This window comes from Lepisma saccharinum, chromosome 2 (assembly GCF_977018435.1).
Source record: "Lepisma saccharinum chromosome 2, izLepSacc3.1, whole genome shotgun sequence".
Classification (NCBI taxonomy): domain Eukaryota; kingdom Metazoa; phylum Arthropoda; class Insecta; order Zygentoma; family Lepismatidae; genus Lepisma; species Lepisma saccharinum.
In genome coordinates, this window is record NC_139230.1 from 4,868,797 (window position 1) to 4,892,741 (window position 23,945).

Here is a 23,945-nt window from a genome sequence, read left to right on the forward strand (position 1 = left end):
AAATAATGCAACTTTGCTTGACCTCCTAGCAGAGCATATACGTAGAAGAGGGAAGTGTGCACACTTGATGTAGTTCTGTGGTTCCGCCACTAGGTGGCTCTGTTGTTGAACTCTGCTGGCCCACTCGATTAGCCAAGTAACACTTGTTGTAAATTATGACAATACGCCACACAATTTTAATTCAAAACACTCTTAACATTTAAAATACATATTTAATAATTTCTGAAGTAAATTTACAGGATTTATTTAACGGAAATGATAATTAATAATAAAATAAATAATGATATGTAGGTACTCACCAAAGCTAGTGGTTCGACACCTTGGAAAGTTTCCGGGATGATTTTGCCGACTTGGATGACTGTAACTCCTTACGAATTTATGTTGTTGGGAAGAAAAATCTGCATTTTATATAATGTAGCTCTATAGGAATAATGTCTGGAGTGTTCATCACAGCAACTTATTTCTGAAGATGGAACAGGGATATTTTCTATGGCATTGAGACAGTCAAAAAATAAGTTGCTCCACATTGGATTTGGCAAACATAGTTTACTTTTGATTGCCCTTTGAACACGCAGGAGGATGTTGAGAATGCTGTCCGATGGATGAGTGAGAAACGATGTGTTGTTCTTCGATCCATGTTATGACTGCGAAGAGAACTGATGCATTGTTGGCACAAAATAAATGTATGCGAGTGTTTTATTATGTAACCTGCCAAATAGTATACTAAGGATCTTTCCGTTGCAACATAATCAATAGAGGCTTCATCTGCAATGCATACGTTACTTTCCCAACATTGATAGGAGTATTCAGCAGGAGTTACAGTACAATTAATTTTATCTTTAGTGCAATTTTCAATTGATTTTCTCATGTTTTTTTGCTAATAGGCACATCTGATTGACAAACGAAGCAAGTGGCACATCACTTCTGACCTCGCGGTTTACAGATGAAGATAGCACCTGTTTAACTGTGACATAAATACATTGCAACAAATGCAAATGTGAGAAGTCTATGGTGGAGGGATGGAACATAAAATCCCAAAATGTCGCTCAAGGGGATCTTGGCTTAATTTCCCCGTTAACACATATCTGTAGCCTTTGTCCCACAGCCATTCACTCAGTTGCAAGTACTCTGCAAAGAAATTATTAGCAATTCCATGGTCCTGTCCGATACAAAGGTATTATCAGTTGTATTTAATGTGATTAGAAAATGTATGTGGTTGATTTATTTTTATGTATATATTTTTCCCACTGCTTATTTGATTGACATTAATTTCTGTTCAACTGATATTTTTCTTTTTCATTTACAGGGAGAGAAGAACAATGGATTTGATGTTCTGTATCATAATATGAAGTATGGCCTTGTAGCCAGCAAAGAGTTAGCTGAATTCTTCAGGGAAAGGTAAGGATGAGTTGAGCCTTCTGTGGACAGGTAGTTGATATATCAACCACTGCATGTATTGTCCTACGGATGGATGGTTGATGTATTGACCGCTGCTTGTATTGCGTTATGGATGTGCAATCAATATATTGACCACTGTGTGTATTGTGCTCTGGATGGGTCGTTGATATATTGACCTCCAATGCATGGCAGAAATTAATGCATTATTTCCCCAAAACTACATGTGATGTGATTTTTTTGTTTGTTTGTTCGTTTGTATACATATGAGGGTATAATATACTCAAATCACAAAGGTTTCTAGTAAACAAATTTTGAAGAGTGAGCTTCTTTCAGAAGAAAATTTTCAATAACATAAAAATGTGGCCTATGATTATTTAGTTTTCAACAACTGTTTCTTGCTAATATGTTTACTTTTATAAAGTGTGATAAAGTAGGTCCATGTACATACTATGAGACAGGTCTATTTTTTAACAGTGCAAAAATTAGAGGCCCAATGGGAGGGAGTCTATGCGCAAGCCTTCAGTGCATTTCTGTTCCTGTTACATCTTCAACTCCCCCATCCCCCATACACACTACTCACTGTTCTTTTGTGCAAGCAGGGTCATGTTTACCTTGAAACAACCAGATAGAAAATGACTGATGGCCAAATATGCACTATAGCAAAGAAAAAAACATATACTTTATTGACATTTGCAATCTTACCTTCTCTTGTGTTCCTCCATGCCTTAGCCTTTAATGTGAGACATTTGGGTACATATTACAAATTTCTAGTGAAACGTACAAGAAAAGGATAGTAAGCTCCCTATATTCAAGTCTGTAGTATAAATTGCTATGTTCCAGTAGAAGCATCCATTTATTGTTCATTTATTTCCAGGTCAAGTGCTGAGGAGGTTCACTCTAAACTTCTCAGTAAGCTAGCTAAACAGGCCGGGAGTGGATGTGTTCAGGGAACATTTGGACCAGTATGGCAAGTGCTCAAAACTTCCTCAGAAAAGTTGTCAAATCTTCACATGCAGATGGTACAGAAAGTGCAAGAACTGTTGAAGGAAGTTACCAAATATGCAGACGAATTGCATAAGAAACATAAAATGGTAAGTCTACTAAGCATTCACTATCATACATGGAATAATACTTTCTGATACATTCCTGTGTGATGATGTGGTTGTAGCCAAAACATGGTTTCGAGTAAGATTAGTTAATGCTGCTTTTATTTTTTATGTAGAGAAAATAATGTTTGCATTTTGGTGAATTGCATTAGGTAAAAGATTTATGAAAAAAAGTTTATTTTTCTATTTACTTCAACAAGATAACAGTTTCCTTTGGATATTTTCATGCATATATAGAGAGAGGGAGAGAGAGAGATATCAACAAAATGTATCAGGGTTGGTTTGAAGCTTGTAAGACATTTCATCTTCCATAACATATTGCCAGAGAGAAATAAAAGATGCAGTATAGTGATATTCTACAGAATTTCTTAGAATGGACACTGAATAATTTTCTTAAATTGTTATTTCCTGCAAAATAAGGGGTGACCCTTTGTGCAGACACCCAAATGTCAACATCTTTTTCACGTAATACACCCTGGACTGCATTCTGCAGACTAACAAGGTTCTGACATCTGGACTCACTGCCAGTATAATCCTCTCTGGGGTTTATGTTGTGTTCTTTCCATATGCACTTGTGACTGCTCCTTCATCCATTTCATCTTATCACCATTCATCCTCGTCTTTGCAATTAACCAAAAGTGGCAGAAAATCAAAGTAAAATAAATCAGATCAATCGATGAAAATCCAGAAAAATATTTTACTATGCTTATTATAATGATAATGAAAGATTAGAGTTATAAACGTATTTGATCACACATTTTCATGAATATGTGATCTGATCCTACTTACATGGGGTCAGTAGTGCAGTACGCCCATAGTGCGCACTCTGGTGTCCGTTTGATCTGATTTTGTAATTATTGCAATACACTCACATAACCTGTCAACAGGTGCAGTTTCATTTAATTTCCACCACTCCTTCTAGGTGCTTCATTAATTTTTGACAGAGAGTGTATATAGATATTGCTGCAAAATTTGAAGTTGTTGGACTTCTGTTTCTGTTTTGTTTGCATGCCTGCATTGGTGTTTTATTTCTATTATATCTAATTAATATGTAATAAATATATACAATAAGTAAAAATTGTTATGGTATACCAGGTACATTTTCAGAATATGCCACTGATGTCAGGTCTGAAGTGGATGTAATTGGGTACCATTGTTAATTTATTCCATATTTTTTAATAATTTGATACACTAAAGTTGCTGACCAAGGCAATTTATTAAAAATAAAAGAAGCACTGATATGTGGTATAAATGTAGTGTAAAGTGGTTTTTATTTTTCATAAACTGCCTTGGTCAGCAACTTTAATGTATTTAATATGGAAACAAGGTTAACTGTGTTACTACAAGGGTTGATCAAATGAAAAGGTACGAAACGTCGTAACAACGGAATCGTTTATATAATACCGATGCCGCGATGGGAGAACGTAGCGTGATATGTAGGATGCGGCATCGGAGCATGCAGGGGAATGCGCATGCGCAGGAGAGAGCAGAGGCTCCAATACAGAGTGCCATCCAAGTGACGCGGCAGTGCGTGTTCGGACAGGATGGCGTTAACATTGGCAAATTCGACTGTTGAGGAGCAGCGAGGCGTTATCCGTTTTCTGACAGTGGAAGGTGTTAAACCGGCCGATATTCATCGCTGGATGGTGAACATTTACGGGGAAGACAAACTACCGGGGCTGCTCACGGAGGGTGTGGTTCTGCTCCATGATAACGCACGTCCACACGTCTCCAGGGTCACACATGCGGAACTGGCCAGGTTCAAGTGGGAGCAGCTAGACCATCTGCCCTACAGTCCGGACTTATCCCCCTGTGACTTCCATGTGTTTGGTCCCCTGAAAAAGCATCTCAAAGGAAAGCGCTTCACCTCGGACGATGAACTCAAGGACGCTGTGAAGGACTGGGTCGCATCACGGCCAAAGGAATTCTGGGAAAAAGGAATCATTCAGCTCGTTCATCAATGGGATCAATGTGCTCAGGCCTATGGAGGATACTTTGAATAAAGTATTCATTTACACCGACAGTGTCGTTTTGTACCTTTTCATTTGATCAACCCTTGTATATCTTTAGTTTAAGTGCAGATACTGTGAAATTGGGTATATGTAAGTATCTTGAAGGGTGTGGTTTTTATCTGTTCATTCAGAAGCACTTTATTCTATTTCTAGGTTGACAAGGCAAGTATTGTGTGTTAAATTTAATTGGAAATTTATTGAACTTGATGTGTACATATTATTAAAGTAGATAAGAGATGTGACCTGTGATAGTTATATTTTCTTTTCTTCAAAGGTAAAGGAAGAGGAATCCGGAACATTAGAAGTAGTACAAGCTATCCAGTCAACAACTTTAACACTACAGAAGGCTAAGGACACATATACACAAAAAGGATTAGAATTTGATAAATTGAGAAAAGAAAATGCATCCCCAAAAGAATTGGAAAAAGCTGAAGCAAAGTTCAAGAAAGCTCAGGAAGATTATAAAAATTTAGTTGAAAAATACACTGCCATAAAGGATGATTTTGAAAAGAAAATGACATTAGCATGTAGGGTATGTATATATTAACATTTTTATGCATATTTTAATAGTCTTGTTTCAGTTTTTAAAAGTCATCATCATCCTTTGTAGTTTCCTGCTGCTGGCTGGGTCAGCTTCCTCAGCTACTGGATGAGTCACAGTGTTTCCTCCCACTGCCTTGTGGACCTGGAGGGACCCAGAAAGGCTAAGGGAGTTGGAACCCTGACAGAAAAACAAGGGTGTACCTGAGAACCCACAGGTTGTAGCCCCACCACCCAGGTGTAGGCTGTGACAAGCCTGATAAGCCGACAGCCAAAAGCATAATAATGCGAGAAAAGAGAGAAGTTTTTAAAAGTATGTTTGTTATTTATCTTACACCTGTGCATTCTATACAGTGTGACCTGTTGATGAAAGCATGCATTGGAAAATTGCAAAGCAACCTGGTATCGACTACATTTTTCCTCATTATACATTCAATTTTTGTGGTCAATAAAGCAAAATTGTACATTTTCATGGATGTTTTCCTTCCATGTAATGTTTTTCATCTTGATGCTCTGAAAAGCATAAAATTGAGGTTCCACTCTAACTTGATTTTGTAGAGTTCTTTAGTAATATACTTATCTGATTTGCTATACCAAGCTAGTAAGAGTAAATGTTCATTCAACATAGGTTTTGAATAGGGTGTGCACAAGCACCCCTTTGCATCCTCCTGGCACCGCTCTTAGTTAAGATAGTTACCAAAAGTGCAGAGTCTCCTAGATTTGATCCAAATTAGAAAAAGAAGTACATGCTCTAGCTAAAGGAAATTTGGCCATGTTGGTAATCTATTTGCAAGTTTAAAACATTTCTACTTTTGGTATCATTTGCAAAATTTTGACAGCTTTCAGATATCAAGTCACTTGTAATTGTCGAGACATTTTTTTATCTAGCTTGACAATTATTATAAGTGATTTGATGTCTGGAAGTGTCAAAGTTTTGCAATTAACAAATCAAAAGTAGAAAAATTTGTTTACACTTGACTATACAATGTAATAACAATTATTTTGCAAGTACCTGTCTTTATGTTCTAATGAGCTATAACATGTTGCTCCTTTCAAAATTTAATCTTGTCTGTGTGCCCTGATGTATTTTTAAAACATGTTTTTTCAGCACTTCCAAGATGTAGAAGAGGCGCACTTAAAACAGATGAAGGAATTCCTAAATACCTATGCTGAAGTACTACAGAACAACCATGAACTAGTTGGTCAGGTAATTAATTTAACATTACAACAGTACAGAGGCATGCATATTTCATTTTTCATGAAAAAACAAAATGTGAAATAATACATTGTAATGTTAATTTTTCATGTTTCTGAAAGGTGTGAGGTGCATTTTCCTACTACCCTGTTTTGTCACGAAATAATGCAAAATAGGCTCTTAAACACGAAATTTAGAGTTTATTTACCGATGCGACACTTTCTGAAGTCAGGATTTTCTTGTGAGTTATGCAATTCACAGAAAATTGATTAATTCAGTTGTAAATATTTAAGAAGCAAAAATGGGCCCCTTTATACAGGAATAAACTTAATATTCTGGTAACTACATAAATGTGTTATTAGAAGGGATATGTTTATTTTGTGTAGTAAGTTCAGTTTTTATATCAAATTTGGGACTATATTCACATTTTTTAAAACCAAAATGTAATTTTATATACTGCTATAACGGCAAAATTTTATTTTATTTACTGCTTTTGAACCCGAAATTGACTCTGTTTTTGTACCAAAATTTTGCTTTTTTTTTTTACCAAAAATATGTGCCTCTACAACTGTATTTCTGAACATAACATGGTTGTCTAAAATATAAAAATGAGCATGGCTACATTTTCATCCTTAACTTTAATACATGCTATCTGGCTTAATGAATGAATTGAAATAGCAGTGACCACAGAAATTGTAGGTACATTGAATATCTCTAGGAATGGTTTACTTTTTATATAGGACTGAGGTGATACCGATGCTGATGTATCGATATTGGAAATTATCAGTTGGAATTTATGTACTGATAATTTAACCTGTGTCCTGCACCAAGACCTAAGGTGCAAGCTTTGGTCTCCGACTAAGGGACACATGAAGGTTTGTCTCTCCTGGAGGGATGCATAACAACTTTTCTGTCGAGATTATGGCCAGTGGACCAGTGGCTACCCCACCATCGTGAGAAAATTGAAAAGCAATGAATGAGTAGTATAACCCCGGTCATAAGAAACGTACAACAATGACTGGGGGTTGGTTGTGCTAATCATGTGCCTCCCCATAACTTGTTGGATGATTGCCCACCTCTGGTGGGAGTGAGGCTGGCAATCGGTAGGTAGGTATTATTATTACGTATATTAACTTAACCCATGGCATAACAGCATGTGAGGGCCAGTGCCTACCTACCTATTGCCAGCCTCGCTCCCACATGCTTCAGCCAAGGTGGGTGTTCATCCAACCAGGTATGAGGTGATGTGTGGCCAGCACAACCAGTCATTGTTGTAGGTTTTCATGACCAGGTTACACTACACATTCATAGCTCCCCAATTTCCTTATGATGATGGGTGGCCACTGGTCCCATACACAGGCTGAAATCTCTGGAGAAAAGTTGTTACCTTCCTTACCACGAGACTCGAACCAGCATACATCCCGTAGCCTGAACCCAAAGCCTCATGCCACAGACAAAATGGCCACGGTACAGGACATTTATTGATCCCTGCTGCATTTTTCTTTTGCAGAATCCACAAAAATGCTATGCGACATTTTCATGGAAGCTAATTACCCTGCAATTATGCAAAATTTAAAGTTTTCATTTATTTTGTTCCAGCATTGTGGAAAAAAAATAATTCTGTCTCTCCATACCAGTTATATTAATATTTTGATGTAATTCCTGAATATTTTAAAGGAAGTTGATGCATATAATTGGAATGGAATACTTGCACAATAATATCTACACAATTTGAAAAACTGTGAATTGTAACAATTTTCAATCATCAGTCTTGGTATCAGTGGGAAACTGTAAGAGTATCAGCATCAATATAGCTACAAGTTCAAAGTGGTATTGGTTCAGCCCTATTTTTACATAATATTTAATTATTTTAATTTAATTTAATTTGGTGCTGAAAGCAGCAGCAGACCTTTATGAAGAAAAAATAATTGAAAAAGCACAAGTCTTGAGCTTCTTCACTAGATGATTACCCACATTTCATGTTTTCTTTTTCAAGGTATACAGAATGATATACAGTGACATATTAAAAAGCTTCAGATGTAGATCTTTGGTGTTTATAGGTGTCGTCCATTATAAAAATTATTAAAATTACAATTAAAACCATCATTGTTCTTCAGCTGGAGGTTTGTATGTGACTATATTGGAAGTTTTTAACATGTAATATACATCAGTCAGTGTGCCTTGAAAAATGAAATGTTGTTTTCAAAGTGTTGGCAACCATCTAGTGGATAAGCTCCAGACTAAGCAATTTGTAAATTTCTTTTGTTCTATCCGTATTGTAGAGTAATGTGCAAATTTTACCAAATGGATACAGCATAAAATACAAAAATACCAAATATTAACCACGTACATAAAATACCATATTATACCTTTAACCCTTAACTGGGCACATACTCCAAATGATACTTCCTGCGAACATGATATTTTTTTTTACTTTGTTTCTCTCCTTTTTCTCATTTCGCAATATTTGACTGTTTGATAAAGAACGTCAGGCGTAAAAAATATTTTCAGTTTCACTTACGTAAACGGACAAGCAGTGTCTGTCGGATACATTGTACAAACAAAAGTTGTAATATTACTTGAATATGTATTAACAAATGTTTAATAAAAAGTAAAGTATAAGACATCACATAAAAATATTATTAACGCTAAAATAGAAAAAATGAAAAATATATGAGCAAATAAAACAATTTTCTCACAATACCTTCCGGTCTAGTATGTTTCATATACTATGCTGCAAAAAAATGCAATTACGATGATGATGAATACAAGAATACAAGAATTATGGACATAACAATGATGATTAGGTTAAATATCATGTTACTCGCTTCTTTCCACAGCGATGAAACTTAAAAATCTCGCATTAGAAGGGCAAGATCCATTTAATACAATGCAGTGTCTGACAGACACTGCTTGCCCGGATAAGGGTTAATGTAATAATGTACTTATTGTGGTTTCGGATTCTGATAGTTAAATGTTGTTTTCCACATTTTCTTTGTTTTTCATATTTCAGGATGACAGTTTTTTACATATATTTTTACAGAATAAAATTTGATTTTTGATATCCAGTTAATTTTTTCAATAAAGAAAAATAGATTTGTTAAATGTTATTCAGTTCTGTAATGCGCAGAAGTTTATGTAATATTTTTACCTGGGGACGTTAAAGGGGATATGAAGTTTGACTCAAAAATTACTAATTTATTACTTCATGGAAAAAAAAATACTTTATGCCATGTCTTACGTACATAATGGAAATATGAATATGAGTCCTGACATGTACTGGTTCATTTTTTCACAATACTGTCACACAGGCCAAGGTGCAGTAACCATGACAGAGCATAGTTTAAACACCAGTATGTATATAAGAATGCTATTTCCTAAATATTTAACTTCCTTTTGACATGTTTCTATCCTTTTTAATGTAGTAATAAGTCCTGAATAACACATACATGTGCCTGAAGATTTGTTTGTCAAAGGTTCAGTAACCACCGGATAACATCTGCAGTGATTTTAGCCCACTTGATCTGGCTGTCTATTCCACTAGTGACCGCGGACATGCAACACTCCTCTTGACAGCAAATTCCAAAGCATCCCACATTTTCTCGATGATGTTAAGGTCAGGCGAATTGGCTGGCCAAGTGAGGTGTGGGACCTAAACTTCATGTTCTGCGAACCAGTCCTGAACACATCTGGTGTGATGCATGGCACAATTGTCATCTTGGTACACAGGTTTGGTGATAAAGCCCTCTTCACGCAGAAAGTCCACATAAGGGAGGACATGGTCATCCAGGATGGGGATATAGTACACAGCCTTCATCCAAGTGTTGACTGGCACCAGTGGTCCAATGCCAGTCACCGAAATACACCCCAAAACATCACACTGCCACTCCTGAGCTGCACTGATCTCTGGACACAGTCCGGATGATACACCTCTCCGGGCTCGTGGTGATGCGGGAATGTGCATCATTGGAATACAAGCAGAAGCATGATTCATCTGACCATACTACACATCGCCAGTCATCCACAGTCCAGTGCCCATTGGAGTGTTGTCTGATTTTGGGCTGCTGTGATCCGTGAACATCACTGGGGTATACTGTTGAATAATTCCATGCTATGCAGCTCCCGACGCAGGTTGCACTCTGAAATAGACAGACCTGGTTGAGCATTGATCTGTGACAACAATTGGTCCCTACTTTGGAAGCGATTAGTGGTAGCCGTGCACCTCACATTCTGACGATCCCTCAGAGATAGTATCGTCTTTCAGCCGGCATTGCATCTCCGGGAGTTGTTTGTTCCAGGCAAACACCATTGCTTATGCACTGTACTTATGGTAGATGCTGTCACACTCAAGAATGACGCAATCTCTGCAACTTTGTGGCCGTGTTCTCAGCCAAACACTATGGCCCCCTTTTGCCAGTCGGTGAAGTCTTGTTTGGGGCCCATTTCCAACTTCACACACTGCTCGTTTCACAACACGTTCGACGTTCCTATATGACTTTCACCTCCTTTCTGTTCAGATACGTGACAGTGTAGGCTCACGACAAATGCTGATATAATATTTTGTCCAGGGTGTTTATTTTCTCAGGAGAGATAACAAGAAACTAAAAGTCATGTATGTAGTTTAAAAGTACAAAAGTTGGAGGGCAATCATGTTATAGATGACCGGGACACCTTCACCTGCTTCCTTTTATTCTTTTATACCACCTTTAACAATACTTTTAAATGGGCATACATCTTCTAATTTCTTTTTTTCTCTCCTGAGGAAGGTATCAGATGCTTTTCAAAAATATTGTTATTAACATGTATCTTCTTGCCTGCTTTACATATTTAAATATGGAGTGTCAGTGTTTGTATGTGTTTCCTCTTCTCTTTTATAGGTGCACGTTGAGTTTAAACGCCAGTGTTTGGAAATGACTGTGGACAAACTTCTTGAGCAGTTTGTTTTGACTAAATACACAGGGTTAGAAAAGCCAGGTAATTTCTTTTTAAAAGTACATTTTAACTTAGAGAAATACGAGAGAGCTGAAAGCAAGGCATCGTTTTAAAATGTTACTTTGGATTACAATAACAATAATAATAAAAATAACAATATACTGAAAAGAAGTACTTGCTAATGGTTCTCAAAGGAAGTATGCAGGAAGTACTCACTTATTCACAAAATATGAAATCTGGAATAGTAGTAAGAATAATGGTTACTGCATACATCATAAACTACAGGGGAGTGGAGAAGTTTACATAATACTGAGAGTTCATAATCTATGCTTATCCCCACATATTATTAGAATAATTAAATCAAGAAGACTTCGGTGGTAGATGTGTCATACATAGGAGAGGATAGAATTATTACAGGATCCTTGTTGGGAAGCCTGATGGTCAGAGAAGGTCAAGGTGAAGATGGAATGATAATATTAAGATGGAGCTGAAGGTAACTGGTAAGGATGGTGAAGAGTGGGTTGATCTTGCCCAGAATACGGACAGGTAGAAGAAATATGTTGCTATGGTAATAAACTTTTGTGTTTAGGAATGTCATAGAGTTAGTTAAAAAATCATGCATGATGCTGTTGCAAAATCAGAAGGAAACTGAACATACTCAGAGATTATATTATAGAATAATTTAATTTACAAGAGTAATGTTCATCTATTGGTTATTACCATGAAGGTTAGGTTTTGAGATTGTACAGGAAGCAAGCAAGTCGGACTGAGCTAGTACCACTTCATCAGAATGCTTATGCTTGTCCTTTTCAGCAATTATAAATGTTATGTACTAGCCTCCTTCCTTGCATTCACTATACTCACACATATACAGGGTGTTTCATAATGTTCTTCGGTATAAGATGTATTGCACATGGACTACTGAACTTGACTTAGAAAAACCTGGTGAAGGATGAATAGTTACACTGTTTTAAGAAGAATATGTGAAGTAATAGAAACATGATGATTAGAATTCAGTAGGAGGTTTATCCTAGCAAATGGCCTGAGAAGATTTTGAATACAGAAAGCATTCAAAGCAAGATACTTCAGCACTTGTAACAGACTAACAATACACATTTTAGTCTTTGACATACTATCAATTAACATTTAGACTGAATTAACAGAATAATATCATGACGTAGATGAAACTGATGAATAGATTTCATATATTTTCTTAAGAGTAAAAATGTTCGTATGCAAGAATTTTTGAAAAGGGATTACTGAAGAAGTAGGACCATGCAAAAAAATATATATCCAACTCTCTACTCTGCAAAAGAAACAGAATAGAGAAAAACCTTCCCAATTAATATAATAAAGTAGGGAAAATCTAACTTAACTATGGTGTAAGTCTTCTGCTTAATTAGCAAATGTCTGGCAATGCAATTATTCCATGCCAATCTACCAATGCTTTTCATTTCTGTTTTAAGTATTCAGATGTTCACACATGGGAGTGTCAGAAAATTAAAAAGGTTTTCATGTAATCAAGAATTATATTTTTTGCTTTGCATGCAATTTTGGTTCAGAACTGAAGAAAAGTGTGCATGTTGCATAATTCATAGGATATTTGAACCCAGTGTGTTGTCATTTTTTTGCATACCTTGTGAGATACCCAGATTACTTAAAAGTATGGTGATTAAATTTAAATACCATCATTATGTTAAATACCAGAAATGTTTCTATGCACAATATGGCAGATATTCTTGTAAAATACTTGTTTTTTTTTATTATTTTTCAGGAGCAATAGAATTTGAGGAAATACATGTGCCTGGATTATCTTCAAGTAATAGCCAGACACTTGATTCCTCAGACAAAACAACAAATGGTGATAAGCCTTCCAAAAAAGAAGGTAATATAGAGCCTGGTCGTCAAAAACCAAGCAAAACATCCCGCCGCACTACCTCCCTTCTGAACCTCTTCATGTCTAACTCCCAGGGTATGTGTGTTTCATCTCTATATTTGTAGCTGTATTTTGTTTCATGGTCCTCTCTCTCTATGGAAAGTCTCCGGTCGTCACTGTGGCCTGTTTTCAAGGCTGCTACTGAATCATGTTACTCTCATCTCATCAAAAGAAGACAGCGAGGTACATTGTTGTAAACTGCATGTCTAATGACACGCTGCTGTGTCAGGAAATTTTAAAAACTAAAACTTATTTGGCACACTGGCATAGCTGCAAGGAAGATACTAAATTAAAATTACTAACAAATTTTTTGGGCATTGCATTAAGTGTGGCTTCACAGTTGCTGGGAAGTTGAAACGTAGCATTTGTTAGTCGTGTTCACATGGCTACACCCCTCTTCCCTAATGTTAAAGCACCATTGCTCTTCAATGTAATTTTTATGACAAGTATGCTAATATTGCATAGCTTAGATGATGCACAGCTTTTCGTTGTTCTTTCTCTAGCTTATATTAACAAAATTTGTATTTAGAAGAAATACCATAATTTATGTTTTTACATCAGAGCATTTACATAAGTGGCACATGTAGTAACTGTAGCTTTTTATGTGGTTAATCTTGAATAGAAATTTACCCCGAGGACTCAGTTTCTTTGAGAACATCAAGGGCTTTTCCAATAGCTAAGTGGTCATGATACAACCTTATAAAAGATTAAAGTTTTAATTTCCAGGAAATACATTATATAATTAAACAGTTGGATCTCCTCTTTTAAATTTTTTAACTTTCAGAGAATATAATATTTGAATCTTTGAACATTCTGAGATTCCATTAAAAGTGTATTTTCTAGTTTGCACGTTATTAAATGGAACTCAATTTTTTTGTTCATATGAACAAGTGCTAAATGCACATATAAAAAGTACTTTGTTATAAGTGAAACTGAGGTGGGTAATGATGATGGCAATAGTAGTAGTAATATTAATAATATATAATAATAATTAGAACACACAATGTCTCGTGACACATGCTAGCAGGTACAAGTTCTTCACATTTACAACTTTTAAGTCGCAAGTACCTTCAATTGAAACAAATATAGAAACTTGAATGTTTCAAGAGTCTCTTAGTATTGCTGTAGGAAACAGTGAAAGTTGTCTTTGTAATAGTGCACTTTGCATCTCTTCTTTTCCTTGATAGAGATGATTAGAGACCCCAAAGAAACACTTTTTATTTTCATTCTACTTGCAATTTTATGTTTTGGGGGCAAGCACATGAATAAATTATATTTTTTAAAGCTAAGTAATTCCTTTACTAAGTATTGTAAAAGAAATAAATGATCGGTACTTGATTCTATTGATTCCCTTGTCAATAATTGATTCCCTCATAATAAAACTAATTTTATTCTTGAAGTGAAAGTTTATCAAAACATCTGGATGCATGGCTACAAACTTTCTATGTTTGCTACATTCAAGGTAGTTGTGAATTGAAGTTTAAATTGTTCTCCAAATATTAAAATACATGAAAGGGGAAATACGGTACACTCACCAGACAATATGAAGATTTTATATTTTACAGCCTAGCTTCAAATGTCCCTGAAGAGAATTACTAAAAACTATGGAAAATTAGTGAACATTGTGTTTAATTTCTGAGCCAAGTACAAATATTTGCATTATATATAGCTGAGTAAGTTGTGATGAGATAATTATAAGTAATGTATAGAATTATTATTCCAAATGTGTGAAGATGCCTAGTGCAGAAAAGTGCATAGTCTTACCTGTGTGAAAATCAAGAAAAACTAAACACACCACAAAGCATGAAATGATAAAGCTACTAGGGGCTATCTATGTTTCATGGATATGGCATCCCTGTTGTCAGGGCCAAAAATTAGGAAATGAGAAGTAGTAAAATCATGTACACTAAAATGGCTTCATTGGATATTTTTATCTCATCTTCCTTACTGTCATGTATCATGATGATGGAGACTTTATATTCCAAAAACATTGACATGTACATTGCATTTTCAGTCTAGTATAGAAGTTTGTATTTTTTCCTGTAGGAAATGGATGCTATCTGAGGTATTATTTTGTAGACTTTTACACAACTAGACAATTACTTGATGATTCTATTAACCCCTACCACAAATTACAATTACTTGATGCGTCTATTAACCCCTACCACAAATTAGTCTTTACAAGCTCTTAATAATATCCCAGGTAGTACCGTTTGTACAGATTTTATCAAATAATTATCCTTGTACTTGCACCTGGTATGAGTTTGGAAGTTTATTATTTAACATTGCCTGTGATACACAAATTGATGCACTTTCTTTAGAATTCTGGTGATACAAAATTACCAGAAAAAAAGTACCCAATTGAAGCAACTCAAAACCAAATTCAAGTAAAGACTAATGGGAATCAATGTGAACACGACTACTGCCCTTACCACCAAAGAAGTCAGTAATTGCAGATAAATATCACCTCACTGTTTCACACTCATGATCAGGGAATGGATTTATATGTAAATACATATTTATGTATGAAGCTGAAATCTGTTATATTTTGTATTATCTTTGCGTATCATGGCATGTAGACTTGAGAAATTCAATTTTTATTTTCCATATTTGTACATATATTAGGTTTTGGATCATATTTTACACATTTTAGTTATTTTTACATATTATTCCCATATTTCAGAACATTTCTCAACATATATTCATACTCCATATTCGTGCAATACCTACATGTCCTTGTCTGACCGAAAGAGTTGGGGGAATTTCTTGCAAATATCTGACAAAGTCTAAAGCAACAAACAAACGAAGGTTTATGACTTTTTTATACCCTCCAATTTCTTTAATTACAAGTTTTCTGTCATCTTCATAATGATTTTTTTTCTTTCTTCAATTTTACACTTCCTAACTGCTTGCTTTTGATGTTGTAAAACACTTGAAATTCTTGTTTATTTACAATTGTTGTCAACAATATAGAATGATGGGTCAAGTATCGGCTCCTGGGTGTTACAAACGTTATTTTGGCAATGTTGGAAGATAAATTCCAAGTTGCTAACCCCACCCTTGCTACTAGATGCATGCCTGACAACTACGCCAGAAGCAACGATTTTGTGGCAGTGCACATATGGGATTCACTTCTAGTTTTTGTACTTCAAGACAGTCACGGTAATAGTTACAATGTCGAGGCTGTACTTTATGAAGCTTGTGTTGGGTCTTAAACAATTGAAATGGTAATTTTTTACAATTTTAAGCCCATATTTAACTCCATAATTTGGCATAAATAACTAAATATGTATTTACATATTTAGCACATTTTTACTACATATAAATCCATTCCCTGCTCATGATATATTTATCTAAGTGCTGTATACTTAGTATAATTGAACCTAGAATTTATATTTTCTGGGTTTTGCATTTCCTGCATTTTGGCCTCAGTGTTTTTTTCTTCAGACTTGAATCGTGATCAACCACTAACAGTGAAATTAGTCAGGCATTGGTTAGGTTACACAATCAGGCTAATGTGTTGCTAAAGGGCCATCCCACGTGAAATCACCCAGAGCAGGTTGCTCCATAGTCATGGATTTACTTCAATTTTTTTTACTGATAGATACTTCATCCAATATGACAAATATCAGTCGTTAACGCGTCTGACTACCATGCGAAAGGTCCCGGGTTCGATCCCCGGCCGGTTCAAATCCAGTTCAAATCCTACCCATGTCATTCGGCACCCACCCAGCGTCGAATGACATGGGTACCTGGGGGAAACCCTGGGGGGTAAAGGCGGTCAGGGGCATGATGCTGATCACATCACCCTCACTCACGACCGGATCAAGTAAGTGTGGGGCGTTACCCCCACACCCCCTATACGCCTTCATGGCATGGTGCTAAGCACAGGGGAACACTTTACCTTTACCTTTAGTCTTATCCAACAAATATGTCGGAAGTTATAAATTTTTGAAAATTTGAAGATTTTCAGAAATTGGGTGGATGAACAAGTGCGCCATGTGACACAAAACATGTCATATCTTGGAAACTATGTGGAGTATTGTAATGATTTATGTATTGTTGCAGAGGAGAAGGAATGTCCAACAGAAAATTGCTGTATTGTCACTCTTACCTACTTAGAAAGTAGAAAAATCTTTAAGTAAAGTAATATTTTCTGATGAAAAAGACACTCCACTTCAGGTAATTGTTTGATAGGGAGTCACCAGGTTTTACCACAATGAAAATTGTTATGCAGCATAATCAATACATGTCAAACATAATATAAAAAAATGAGAAAGGTAATATATTTCATAGTAAAAATATCACATGTTTCAGTATACGGCATATGAACCAATTTTCCACTGTCATACGTCTATAATTTTTAAAAATGGCCCTAAAACACTCACAAATTACCACTAATATGAGTACACATAACATTATTAGAAATGTTGAATAAGTGGGAGAAGCATTACTATGATGTTCATCCACTTTTAGTTCACAGAAATTGTACTACGACCAGAATGCATATGGGTCAGTCCATATCGAATGTTCCAGCACTGGTTGCTTTACCACTTTTAAAATTTTCACTATTTTTGTTGTTTTAACACACATGCAAGGGTAGTTTAAAGCAGGCATTATTTTAAAAGTGGTCAAGCAACCAGTGCTGGAACATTCGGAATGGACTGACCCATATGCATTCTGGACAAAAATTCTGATCTAGTACAATTTCTGTGAACTAAAAGTGCATGAACATCATAGTAATGCTTCTCCCGCTTATTCAACATTTCTAATAATGTTATGTGTATTCATATTAGTGGTAATTTGTGAGTGTTTTGGGGCCATTTTTAAAAATTATAGCTGTATAACAGTGGAAAATTGGTTCATACACTCTATACTGAAACATGTGATATTTTTACTATGAAAAATATTACCTTTCTCATTTTTTAATATTATGTTTGACATGTATTGATTATGCTGTGTAACAATTTTCGTTGTGGTGAAACCTGGGACTCTCTACCAAAAAATTACCCGAATTGGAGTCTGTTTCATCAAAAAATATTACTTTAATGATTTTTCTACTTTCTGAATAGGTAAGAGTGGTAATACCATAATTAGGACTGTCCTGTTTCTCTCCAACAATACCTAAATCATCACAATACTCCACACACAGTTTCCAAGATATGACATGTTTTGTGTCACATGGTGCAATTGTTCATTCGCCCAATTTCTGAAAATCTTCAAATTTTCAAAAATTTATAACTTTCGACATATTTGTTGGACAAGTCTAACATTAGTACAAATTTGTCATATTGGACCAAGTATCTATCAGTGAAAAAGAATTGAAGCAAATCCATAACTATGGAGCAATATTTTGTCCTTCAATTGAGTGATTTCATGTGGAATTACACTAAAGAAGAATGTAAATTCACGATTTATGAAGAATATTTTTTTTTGTTTGAACATATTAATGTGTGAACATATTAATGTGGTGCTCCATATGCTTATTGCTTTCTTTTAAACCCAAGTCATCATATTTCTTACAATGTTATAGAAAATGAGTGCATAAGTGTTTTCTCTAGAGTGACAAATTTACCTTTAACACTATACCCTTACATTATGTCACACGGAAAAAAAAGCCAGTGGTATTATATATTATTCCAAAATATTTAATTCTATATGTGTAGGCTATATCCTCAATGAAAATGTCATCCTAATTAAAACAGATTGGAACTAGATGTGTCTTTTACAAAACAATAATATAATTGTTCATCAAAAATATTTTTTTAAAAAAATATTTCAATTAATAGAATGGTTATTCAGAGTTTTGAAAAGTAAATGGGCATACAAGAGCAATGAATGGAATGTTGTGCCTTACTTGGATTTTTGTAACAGAAAAATAGGTTTGATCTCTACACTACTATGAAAATCATGCAGCTCATATTCTTTTCTTTTAAAGTACTGATAATTCTGGCAATTATCAAAATTATGTCTTTACTTTTATGTTTATTCATGTCTGAACATTAGAAAACATTTGGAAAGAGTATGTGAGATGATTAAGTTATGTACTCATGAATGCAAATTCAGTGATTAATAATAATTAGAGGCACATATTTTTGGCAAATACAAGAGCAACATTTCGGTACAAAAACAGAGTCAGTTTCGGGTTCAAAAGTGGTAAATAAAATAAAATTTCACTGTTATAGCGGTATATAAAATTACATTTTGGATTTAAAAATGTGAATATAATCCAAAATTTAATTTAGAAACTGCACTTATTACACAAAATAAACATATCCCTTCTAATAGCACATTTATGTTGTTACCAGAATATTAAGTTTTTCCTGTATAAAGGTGTCCAATTTTGCTTCTCAAATGTTTACAGCAGAAATAACCAATTTTCCATGAATTGCATAACACTCAGGATAATTATGACTTCAGAAAGTGTTGCGTCGGTAAATAAACTCTAAATTTTCGTGTTTGAGTCTATTTCACATTTTGCAGCTCATTTCGCATTATTTGGTGACAAATCATTTTGAGAAAATGCACCTCACACCTTCCAGAAACATGAAAAATTAACATTACAATGTGATATTTCACATATGTCTGACAAATTTACAATTCATGATGGGTTAAAACAAGGATATGCATTATCTCCATTGCTCTTTAATTTTGCCTTAGAATATGCTGTTAGGAAGGTAAAAGAAACTAAAGAAGGACTAAAATTAAATGGTGTGACTCAGTTGTTAGCATATGCATATGATGTAGACTTACTGGGGGATGATGTGAATACAATTAAGAATAATGCTAAAATATTTTTCAAAACTGCTAAAGAGATAGGTTTGGAAGTTAACAAAGAGAAAACTAAATATATGCTTACAAGCCGAAACCAAGTGTTAGGCAATAATCAAAATCTAATTATTGATAACAAACTCGTTTGAAACAGTTTCCAAATTCAAATACTTAGGAGTAATATTAACAAATGAAAATTATATTAAAGAGGAAATAAAAAGTAGGCTTCATTCAGGAAATGCATGTTACTTCTCTCTTCATAAACTTTTGTCTTCTCATTTAATATCTAAGAAACTAAAAGTGAAAATATACAAAACAGTAATTTTGCCTGTAGTATTATATGGATGTGAAACTTGGTCCCTTACATTGAAAGAGGAACATAAATTGAGAGTATTTGAAAATAAGATCCTTAGGAAAATCTTTGGACCTAAAAGGGATGAGGAGACAGGTGAGTGGAGAAGGTTACATAATTTAGAACTACATAATTTGTATTCATGTCCAGATATTATTAGAATAATTAAATCAAGAAGACTTAGGTGGGCAGGCCATGTGGCACGAATGGGAGAGGAAAGAAGAGTTTACAGGATTCTTGTTGGGAAACCTGATGGTAAGAGACCTGTAGGAAGGCCAAGACGAAGATGGAGGGACAACGTTGAGATGGACCTAAGGGAAATCGGTAGGGATGGAAAAGAGTATATAGAACTTGCTCAAGATAGGGAAAGATGGAAGGCCTGTGTTGCTGCAGCCATGAACCTTCGGGTTTAAGAAGGCTAGGGAGTTAGTATGCATGCCTCTAGTAATAATAATTAACCTAATAAAATACAAAATAGAAATTATGAATGGCCAGTTTTGGGTATTTGGCCCCATAAATGGAGAGTCAAGTGACACAACTGCTCTGTCAAATCCTTTTTGCATAATGCCATGATTTGGCAAACAATAAACAACTTACTTCTGAAAACTACTCATGTCAGTCATGATAATGACATCCAAGAATGAGGAGAATGAGGATCTTGCTGCTGATTTTGTTTCTCATGAAGAAGAAACACAAGTATGTTTATTAGAGGCGAGTGGTCAAATACAAGTTCCAGTTATCCAAATCACAAATCCATGATTCATTATCTGTTCCAAATTCAGAATTTGATACCCATCTACTCTTTGTATATTTTTTTCCACAATGATGCAAGAACACTGATATATGCATTAAAGTAAACACACATCAAAGTTATTTTGCCTTGAGCTTTGCATAATGACAGTTACAGCAGTTTGTTTTTTCCCCACATGCTTGCTTTGTTTTCATTCTGCAACTGATTGTAGTAAAGGCACACTTGTTCCACTTGACAACCTGAGATAAATAAAATACTTACTTACATTGTGCCAATTTTTTGTTTTGAAGTTTTTGATTAGATGAAAATTACTGTTCTGTCAGGTACTTAATAGGAATAAAATCAAAAACATGAAATTTTAGAAATACAAATATAGGCCAATTTGGAAGTCTTAAGAATGGACTTAGTTGTTGCCTCTAGGCTTGATTTTTTTTACCTGCATATGTGTGTGCTTTTAAATTCTAAGCACAACATTTTATGTTGCATACTTGCAAAAATTTACAGGAAATATTGTTTAGTTACCTCAACATAATACATATGAAATGAAGCATACACTTTTGTATGATTGGGATTTGTTCAGGGTGGAGAGTTTACTACTTTTTGCAGATTGTTTTATGTTAATGTTCCATCACACAACAACATATTATAACATGACAAGCTCTTTGTATTTTGTTTTTATCATACAAGCCTTATCAAGGTGAAAGTTAAGGAAGAGTGTGCGCCAAGTTTGTGTGAACATTTCCTTCCACCTGTTTTGTTTCATTGTTTCTGATACACACAAATGTGTGCATATGTCTTGCTCTTGTATGTAACTTATACTGGGTGTCCCACTTAAAAGTGGTACGCCTAACATTCATTCTGGCGTTCACAAATAAATGGGTGGAATCAGATTAATGTAGTTGCCTTCACTGAAATATCGCATTACTTGAAGTCACATGTAATTGTTGAGTCGCGTTCGACAGTTTAAAAGTGATTGTTTGCGGAGATTGTTGTGCAAAAGTTTGCAGAGAAATGGTGCAGTTTGCAATTGAACACCGGATAGATATTGTTGAATTTTACATAAAGACAGGGTCCATTAAAGAGACTAAAGAAATGTTTGTGGCGAAATATGTCGGTATGAAGCCTCCCACAACCAATGCAATTCAAAAGATGTATAACAAATGGAGGACTACAGGATCCGTTAGTAATGTTTTGAAGAAGAAGCGTCCCACAGTGAAAACCCCGGTGGTAATGGACAGAATTCGCAGTAACATATTGAGAAGCCCCAAGAAATCGATACGAAGATTATCTCAACAAGTTGGTGTATCCCGCACAACATGCCATCGTGTACTAAAAGAGCTCCATTTCCGACCATTTCGTGTGACCGTAGTGCATGAATTGAAAGAACCAGACAAAGCTAAACGAGTTACTTATTGCAACTGGATGTTATCTTCGATTGCTGATGGTTACTTGGATCCTATGCTCTTCTTCATGACAGATGAAGCTTGGTTTCATCTTTCTGGTTACATCAACTCACAGAATTGTAGATTTTGGTCACAGGATAACCCACACGTCGTGCATGAGGAACCTCTTCACCCAGAGAAGATAGGCGTTTGGTGTGCAGTGTCGGGAACACGCATTATCGGACCAATTTTCTTTGAAGAGACTATCAACAGCGAAAGATATCTGCAGATATTTGAGTCGTTCTATGCACAGTTAACAGAAAATGAAAAAAGACATGGCGTCTTTCAACAAGATGGTGCCACTGCCCACACCTCCAACCAGAGTATGACCCGTATAAGTGAAGTGTTTCCCAAAAACAGGATTGTCAGCAAAAACCTTTGGCCTCTGTGATATTTATGGGGAGCTCTGAAAGGAAAAGTGTACGCTAATAACCCTCATACGATAGACCAACTGAAAGAGAACATCACAAACGAGATAAATAACATCTCCCCTGAAGAATTACGACGTGTTTCTCAGAACATTGTACTGCGAGCGCAACGATGCCTGGATGCTGGTGGATGGCACTTTCAGCATTTGTTATAAACCAGACAGTTTTACAGTTTTACACAGTAAGTGTACCTAACCTAACATAAGATGTGAAAATGTAATTATATGATGACACATGTCTTGAAACTCTGCAGTATTTACATATGAAAAAACAATTCAACTAGTATGAAAAGCAGTCAGTGAGTCGTACCACTTTTAAGTAGGACACCCGTTATAACTGATTCATCCTTGTCTTCAACTGGTACCTTTTTTTCATTTGTTCATGTTGAGAAATTCAAGTGTAGCCTTCATGCAAATTGAATATTAGGCTGGACAGGATTCTAAGGTAATGAAACTGCCATGGCAGGTAAATTATTTTTGCCGAGATATGACTAAAATATTCTGTGGAAATAAAAATATATAAATAACTTACGTGAGTGAGTAGGAATGTTTCAGAATGACGTTTCGGAAGCCTGTACTACTTCCTTCATCAGTTTTAATATATATTTTTATTTGAGTTGATAGTGAGTAAAACGCCCCATTGTAATATGTTCAATGTTATGTGGGATTTATCATTAAAGCAGTCATACAGAAGTCCTTTTTGTGTCACTAAATATATAAAAACATAAAAGAATTTGAAATACACCCCCACACCCCCTATACGCCTTCATGGCGTGGTGCTATGCACAGGGGAACACTTTACCTTTACCTTTTTTTTCCATTTTTTTTGGTTAGTTAAATTCAGTTTCACAATATATAATATGAAACAAGTCAAAATGCATATTAAATTATGTTACACCATACATGACTTATAATATGATCTGTTGCATGACACAGGATTTTAATGCTCAAGTTAAATAATAAATTATTTCCCCCAAAGTAATTATTATGTTACTTCATGTTTGATGGTTTTCCAAAGCAAAATATTTACAACTTTTCAGTTTTTATTCTTACTTCGTCTGATATTTCTTACCTTATAGAACA

General features: G+C 35.1%; 1 protein-coding gene across 5 annotated transcripts in view; it reads left to right on the forward strand.

Moving 5' to 3' along the window:
• Positions 1-23,945, forward strand: part of LOC145983883 (F-BAR domain only protein 2) — a 109,776-nt gene that overhangs the window by 10,521 nt on the left and 75,310 nt on the right. For 4 of the 5 annotated variants that reach the window (XM_083116967.1, XM_083116969.1, XM_083116970.1 and 1 more), the window contains exons 2-7: positions 1,307-1,398; positions 2,273-2,489; positions 4,791-5,048; positions 6,165-6,263; positions 11,129-11,225; positions 12,958-13,155. In XM_083116967.1, the coding sequence (XP_082973093.1) occupies positions 1,307-1,398; positions 2,273-2,489; positions 4,791-5,048; positions 6,165-6,263; positions 11,129-11,225; positions 12,958-13,155 (961 nt within the window). The remainder of the gene's footprint in view (positions 1-1,306; positions 1,399-2,272; positions 2,490-4,790; positions 5,049-6,164; positions 6,264-11,128; positions 11,226-12,957; positions 13,156-23,945) is intronic. The other variant, XM_083116972.1, reaches the window with a different exon arrangement.